Here is a 7629-nt window from a genome sequence, read left to right as displayed (position 1 = left end):
TGGGGTGGGGGTGGGGTGGGTGGAGCACCATTGGGGTCTGCAAGGCACAGGGGAGGGGAAGGCCTCTCTTGGGACCCCCTGGGAATCATGGGGATAACAAGGGTGGCTGGGATGAAATCTGCAGGCTGCAGAGTGGGTGGTGATGAGGGGTATGCAATGGGAGAAGGGAGCCTGCAGTGCTCAATGGCAGCTGCACTGGGGATTTGAGTCTACTGTGTGCAGAGTCAGCATGCAGTCCGTGAACCTGTGGGTTCAGCCTGGGCTTGCAGTGGACATGCAACAGCGGCAGTGTGGGGCGGAAGGCTGCATTGTGGAGAGTCAGGGCAGTGTGCAGTGCGAGGTGCACTGAGGCTGGCTGTCTGCCAGTTAATGCTATATCTCAGTGATCACGTTTGTCTGATACCCCCGGGGGAGCAAGGCTGTGATGTGCACTGCTTAGGGTGCGTGCTCTACCCTGGATAGGAATAGTCTCTTGAGATTGCACTGCCCAGGGAATTGAGCTAGAAGCCCCATGCATGGGATACCTTTATGAGATGAGCTACATTTATACTCTGCATCCATCAGGCAGAACCAGGAGGCCATGGGATCTAGCACTAATCTGGATCAGGACAGGGTGATGCAGTCCAGAGGGGGAACACAAAAGTGCTATGAGTTTGTCTCCCTTCTACTTTAGCTTCCTCCACGTTTGTTTCTCTGACAAAAGGCCCTAAAGATATCTGGTGAGGGAGACTTTGAAATCCTAGACCCAAAGCCACAGAAAATGAAGTGCCTCCTGATCTACCTCCCCCCCACCCCCAGGGGCAGAGTGGGGCACCTGGAACTCAAAAATAAGAGTTTACCACTCCCATCTTCTCCTTACCTCTCTGCCTTGGCTCCCAATATGGGCTAGTAACAGACCTGGGCAAGGGCAAAGTGAAGGGCACACGGCCTCTAACGCAGGCATACAGCCAGATGCTGGGATCCAGCCCAGGTCTGGGCTTATAGCCCCTGCCTGGTGTTGCATCAGCCCCCTTTCTGCCCCACTCATCCTGCCTACCCCCATTTCTTGACGCTTCTAGCTCCTCTCAGAGTCATTTCAGCCCCAGCTTCTGTTGTGTCCTTGCCAGGAAACCCCCACTCAGGCTGTCTCCTCCCATCCCCCCCACCTCTGCTTCAGGGCTGAATCCCTGGGGGGGGGGGCACAAGTGAGGATGGTTAGATACCCTCCAAGGGGATCTGCCTGATGGTCCCCTCCCTCTCAGATTTTGGTTGCCAAGGAGGCAGCAGGAACAGCCTGTTCTCTGGGCTCCCATCAGAGCAGCTATGCCTGGGCCCCGCCCTCTCTCCCTTCCTCCTTCCTTCCTTCCTTCCCAGACTGTTGCTAGGAAGCACCCCAAGATTTCTCAGGGTCCCACCCCTAGAAACCAGGGGATCCAGATATCTTTCTGAAGAGCTTCCCCCAAAACCTGGAAGCCAAGACCCCACACAGCATCCTCCACCCCTGCCAAGAAGCCACAAACAGTTGGGGGGGGGGGTGGAAACAGGGGACAGACCCTCTCCCAGCCTGCCCTGGAATTACCTGGAGACCTGGGCCTCAGTAATCCCACCCCTCCCCCATCTGGAGCTCCTAGGCTCTGGGTGATGTCAGCAAGTGGTGAAGTACCCAGCAGATACCCCCTGACTCTGCAGACACAGCCCCATTTATTGAGGAGTTCTGGAAAGACAGCAGGGGAAAACAGCTAAGAAAAGCTAAACCTCAGGTGTTTCTCCCCCTCAGTGATCTTTCAATCAAGAAAGATAGTGAACGGGCGCCTGGGTGGCTCAGTGGGTTAAGCCACTGCCTTCGGCTCAGGTCATGATCTCAGGGTCCTGGGATCGAGTCCCGCATCGGGCTCTCTGCTTAGCAGGGGCCTGCTTCCCTTCCTCTCTTTCTGCCTGCCTCTCTGCCTACTTGTGATCTCTCTCTGTCAAATAAATAAATAAAATTCTTTAAAAAAAAAAAAAAGAAAGAAAGATAGTGAAAATGGAGAAAAGAAAGGGGGGACAGTTTATGGGAGTTGGGGATCAGTTGGCTGGCAGACGAGAGACTGGGAAATTCACCAACGAAAGACCTGCTGAAGGTAAATGGGCCACTTAATGTCCCCCTCCCAATCATCTTTGTCCCGTCAGGTGCCCTGGGTATGGGTCATAAAGCAGAGGGCCAGGGAAGGGACTCAGGCCTGGCTGAACCTTGCTCTTGGTAACTGAGGGATGAAGTGGAAAAAGAAGCTGACACCTTCTCCAGGTTGCCTTTCAGGGGTTCTACTTTTATTCATTCTTTTGATACCTTTTTTTTTTTAAGCATTTAATATGTGCCAGATATTGGACCCCCTAAATTTTCCAGCTTTTGGTTTCACACTTTTTTTTCTTCAGAGATTTTATTTATTTATTTCACAGACAGAGATCACAAGTAGGCAAAGAGGCAGGCAGAGAGAGAGCAGGAAGCAGGCTCCCAGCGGAGCAGAGAGCCAGATGTGGGGCTTGAGCTGAAGGCAGAGGCTCAACTCACTGAGCCACCCAGGTGTCCCTGGTTTCACACTCTTGCATAGAGCCTCCTCATCCTGCCTTTACCAGGAGAGGGGAAGAGGGTAGGGGCAGAGTGTCCTTTACCATAGAGTTTGAGCCTTCCCAGAATGCAGCCCTCCCCCCTCCAATGAAAGGAGATGGGACAAGCTGTTATGGAGGCCAAGAGTGTAGAGTGGTTCTCAGGGCCTGGAAGGAGGGGTGGTGCAAAGGAAATGACAGGCTGGCTTCCTTTCCCTGCCACTGTCCAGGCCTGGGGATCACAGGACGTCTCTTCTCTGAGCTGGGAGTGTGAAGACGGAAGACATCCTTCAGGGAGTTGGAGAGGAAACTACTGCAATAGTTAGTTCAAATCTGCCTTTCATTGTCCTGGCTGGCTTCTCTCTGGACCTCTGTGGGGCAGTGGGAAGACAGACATGGGGAACTGTGGGGGATCCAGGAACCGTCCTGAGGTGGGTCCACATCGTAGGCTTCTCCCCTCCCCTCCCCCTCTCCCCCAGAGAGATAGAAAGTGGGGATTTTGATGTGGGACTGCTCGGGGAAGGGGACTGGTTTGGAACCAGCTGGATATGAGTGTGTGAGAACAAGTCTTTCTCCATGCACCTGCTGCCAATTAACTCCCCAGAGTGGGGGGACCCAGGCAAGCATCCAAAGAAAATTTTCCAGCTAGGGGAGGGGAATGACTCAGTTTCCCTGTGTAGCGAAGGGATGCTGAAACCCTTTGTGCCTTGTACGCTTACCAAGCATTTCAGTGTTTCTGGGTCTAGACTCGTGCCACTTTTCCTTACACTTTTTTCTAGCCCTGATAAGGAATGTACCCATCCCTTTGGGTACCAAAAAGCCCTATTCCCCACAGCCCCTTACCCAGCCGCAAGCCCCCCTGGTGGCCTACCAGCTCCTTTCCTGCCACTGCTCCAATGTTGCCATGTCATTCCTCCTGGTTGGCTTCCATCTGCCCCACTTTTCCAGGCAGACCCTTTCCCCTGCCAGACCAGCCAACAAGATGAAGAGGTTGGGGCTTGGAACTAAGGGAGCAGAGGTGGAAGCTTAGCCTTTATCAGTGCTGAGGGGGAAGAAATGGACAGCAAAAGAAAGTGGGGGTAAGAAGGGCATTTGAGAGGGGCTGTGTGGAGGGACGGTCTCCTTTCTATCCAGAGGGGATGCTGGTACCTCTTCTCTTACCCACAGGAGGATTTTCAGAGAGCCCCATCCTTGGGGACAGAGGATCCAGCCAAGGAGCCAGTGGGTCCTGGGAAGCTAACATGGTGTGGAGGGAAGAGGTCGTGTTATGGAAGGGCTGTCTCTGATATTGATAGACCAGAAAGGCCGGACAGTCAATGTAGAGAAATTGAAGATGGCCCATGTCCAGAGCCAAGGGAGTCCTCATAGTCCCTTAGGAGTCCAGTCCTTGGGGGAACCCTGCCAAGCCTAGAAAGGGAGCTGCTGGTAAGAGGTGGGGGGACAGGGAAGGCAGATGGCCTGACTACAAACGCCGCCTCCCTGCCACTGTGAAGTGGGAAGGAGGTACCCCTCCATCCCCCAGAGATCTACCAGGCTTTCTGCCAGAGAGGGATGGTTTAAGCTCAGAATATCACTATCCTCAGGGCCCAGATATTCCCACAAATGTACCAACACCCACTAACTCAGTCAGGAGCAGTCCCAAAGTTGACAACTTCTCTCTAAGAGGGACAGTTTGGGCTATGAGGGATGGGAAAGGAGCTATAGGACCCAGGGATGGCTCAAAGGAGGGGATGCTGGGGTGCTGTCACCAGAAAGGAATGGGTGGAGGGAGCAGGCAAAGGCAGAGTTGGGGCCTGGGAGAAGGGAGGCCAGGTACATGTGAGGCTGCAGAAGAACAGGGTTTGTGGTTGTGTCAAGGGCGAGTGAGTGTGGAATTTGTGGTTGTCTCAAGTATAGCTGGGGGCAGGTTGGAAGTTAAGTGTGAGGAGTCTGGGTTCTCCCTCCTTCCTGTTTGGAAGTTTGGCTCCACATATTTGGCAGCTGTTTTGCAGAAATACTATTTCCCAGTGGTGTCACTTAGGTAGGCACAAAGGGGAGCAGAATGGAGGCAGTGTGGATGGGTGCATGGGGAGGGAGAAGCCATAGGCAGTAATGACCTCAGCGGGCTGTGATCTGGTCCTCCTTCAGCTGCACTCTACCCCTGAGAATAGGGGTCCTTGTCTCCCTGTTGTGATTTTGCTCCCATACCCAGAATCCTGTTATTCTCTGCCCCAAGGGCCAACAAGTTTGCTTCTAGAGTCTGAGTGCGCTGTGCTTCCAGATTCATCCCCCTGACGACTGATTTTGCGAAAGTGTGGCCAAAGAATGGTTGCTGGAGAATAGGGATGGGACTCGGCCTCAAGGACTGGGATATCAGCTTTAGGGTATGGGATGGGGGAGCTGAAAGTAGAGGGTGACAGAATGCTGGTTGTGGCCTCCATGTTTACTCTTGTCCTTGGTTATAAATGTTAGGGACGATCTGTCCCCAGGACAGGTCAGGGATAAGGGCCATATATAGAGAAGGCTCAGACATTGGAGTCAGAGGTGAATAGCATGCGTTTCTGAGCTTCTCACTGAAGGGGGAAAAGAAGGCTAATGTCTAAAGCCCTGAATATAATTATGCATGATTTTGTTCCCTAGGATAAGCAAGACATTGTATTGTTTTTAATAAACTTAAAAAAAGGGGTAGTTTTAGACTTATAGGAAAAGATTTGAACATAGATAGCAGGGGCTCCATACATGCCATAGCCAATTTCTCCTTTTATTAGCCTCTTACATTAGTATGGTATTTTTAAAAAACATTTATTTATTTATTTATTTACTTATTTATTTGACAGACAGAGATCACAAGTAGGCAGAGAGGCAGGCAGGTGGGGGGGGGGAAGCGGGCTCCCCGCCAAGCAGAGAGCCCGATGTGGGGCTCAATCCCAGGACCCCGAGATCACAACCTGAGCCAAAGGCAGAGGCCTCAACCCACTGAGCCACCCAGGCGCCCCAGTATGGTATTTTTAACAGCTAATGAACTAATATTGATATGTCACTATTAACTAATGTCTATGCTTTACTCACAGTCCTTAAGTTTTCACCCAGTGTTCTTCTGTTCCAGGATGACATCCAGGATGCCAGCTTATATTTAATAATTATGTCTCCTTAAGCCCTCTTGGCTATGACAGTTTCTTAGATTCCCCTTATTTTTGATAACCTTAACCTCAGTTTCCTCTTTACTTCTCCCCATATTCAAGCAGTATGCAGGGCCAGGAGATTCTGGGAGGACTGCCTAATTTGGGGGTTAAATGGTGATGTGTGTACAACTGATCAAGCCCCAATGTCATCTCTGCAATACAGGTGTGGAAATAAGGATTCTGGTACACCCAGGGGTGTAAGAGCACCCCCCCCCCCGCCCAAAAAAAAAAAACCAGTCTAGAAAGAGTAAGACGTATTGCTGAACGAACGCCACACCCCTGCTGTGCATAGTAACTAGATTGTAAAGGAAGGGGGTCAGAATATCATTTAAATGCCTGGTCAATAGTGACGTCTTTGGGCGACGCTTGCTTGAGAACGGTCTTTCATGAGCTCTCCGCTCCCTCCGCCCCTTGAGTCTCTGATGCTTCAGTTTATACATGTCCTTCTCTAAAGCAGAAACACAATGTGGGCTGGATACCTTAGTCCCTTAGCGCCCTCGCTAGCCCCGTCCAAGGAACTACAATTCCCAGAAGACATCGCGGAGCGACCTATCTCTTGCTGCATTATTATTGGCTCGTGATTTTTACTCCCAGCCAATAGAAGTTAAGCTCTTTGATAAGTGCCAAGATGGCGATATCTAGGCTCTAGACCTATCTTGTACGGTAGGCTTGAAATTGGGGAGGTGGTGGATGAAAAGGAAATAGGGGATTATACTTTCAAGGTTGGGGTAGGTGGAAGAACTAGAGAAAAAAACTCTCGATTTGGGGTGGTATGGTCTGAGGACGCAGCCAGAGCTAAGGGCGTAATTAGGCAATCGGAATGGGCTTAACCCCTTGCCATCTTCTTTCTTCACTCTTTAAGCCCCTTGGACACCCTTTTCTTAGGTGCTCCAGTTGAAGGAAGGATGATTCAGGAGGAAGGAACCTGACAGAATTTCTTCCTTATCCTCTTTCCCATTTTTTCTTTCTAATTCCTCTACCTCCCTTAAATCTTCCTATATCCGTTTGATTCAGCTCGGCCCTCCCCATTTCTTTAATTCAGAATCCCCTCTCTCCTTCTCTTAGCTCAGTTTCTTCCAACGCAGAGCTGACTGCCACCGGCCCCTTCTCAGCGTGAAATCATGAAGGTAGTGAACTTGAAGCAAGCCATTTTGCAAGCCTGGAAGGAGCGATGGAGTGACTACCAGTGGGCAATCAACATGAAGAAATTCTTTCCTAAAGGAGCCACCTGGGACATTCTCAACCTGGCAGGTCTCAACTGAAATAGGAAGGAAGGATGGGAGGGCTAAACCCAGAAAAGCTGTAACCACTCAGTCTTGCTTTGTTATTCCCTTTGCAGAAGCACTACTGGAGCAGGCCATGATTGGACCTTCCCCCAATCCTCTCATCCTGTCCTACCTGAAGTATGCCATTAGTTCCCAGGTAAACTGCCCCATCTATTCCAGAGAGTGAGGATTTCAAGGTAAAAGACTTGGAGTACACTTGTCAGCTTACACTTTCTAGGTGAATTTGTTTGAACACATCACTTCTCTGAGCTTCAGTTGTCTTGTGAAAATAATAATATTTCATTGGTTGTGATGAATGTTACATTAACTTAAATATTCATGAACGTGTCAGTGGTGTAGGCCCTGGGGATATAGCTGTGAACAAGACCTGATCCCAGTCCACAAGGAATTTAGTGGGGAAAAACAGACATGAAAATAATCATCACAGGATGGGTTTATGATGTAGGGTAAGACAGTATTAGGAGAGTATGTGAGAGAGGCATGGAATTCAGTGAGCAATCAGGGAAGGCTTTCTGGAGAAAGTGTTGTTTAAACTAAGAACTTATGGTTAATAGGAATTAGCCAAGCAGATTGGTGAAAAGCAGAAAGAAAAGCTTATGTAAAGTCTGGGAGGCAAAAAT

General features: G+C 50.3%; 1 protein-coding gene across 11 annotated transcripts in view; it reads left to right on the top strand.

Moving 5' to 3' along the window:
- MED24 (mediator complex subunit 24) overlaps positions 1-7629 on the top strand; it is a 34163-nt gene that overhangs the window by 1851 nt on the left and 24683 nt on the right. For 4 of the 11 annotated variants that reach the window (XM_032322324.1, XM_032322326.1, XM_032322323.1 and 1 more), the window contains exons 1-3: positions 6286-6386; positions 6789-6974; positions 7063-7145. In XM_032322324.1, coding sequence (XP_032178215.1) covers positions 6845-6974; positions 7063-7145 — 213 coding nt within the window. In that variant the 5' untranslated portion in view covers positions 6286-6386; positions 6789-6844. Of the gene's footprint in view, positions 1-2792; positions 2884-6284; positions 6452-6788; positions 6975-7062; positions 7146-7629 lie in introns of those variants that run through there. The other 7 variants (XM_032322325.1, XM_032322327.1, XM_032322318.1 and 4 more) reach the window with 6 other exon arrangements.

This window comes from Mustela erminea, chromosome 18, assembly GCF_009829155.1.
Source record: "Mustela erminea isolate mMusErm1 chromosome 18, mMusErm1.Pri, whole genome shotgun sequence".
Lineage (NCBI taxonomy): Eukaryota > Metazoa > Chordata > Mammalia > Carnivora > Mustelidae > Mustela > Mustela erminea.
Note: the sequence above shows the minus strand (reverse complement) of the source record. Positions and strands in the feature narration are given on the sequence as shown.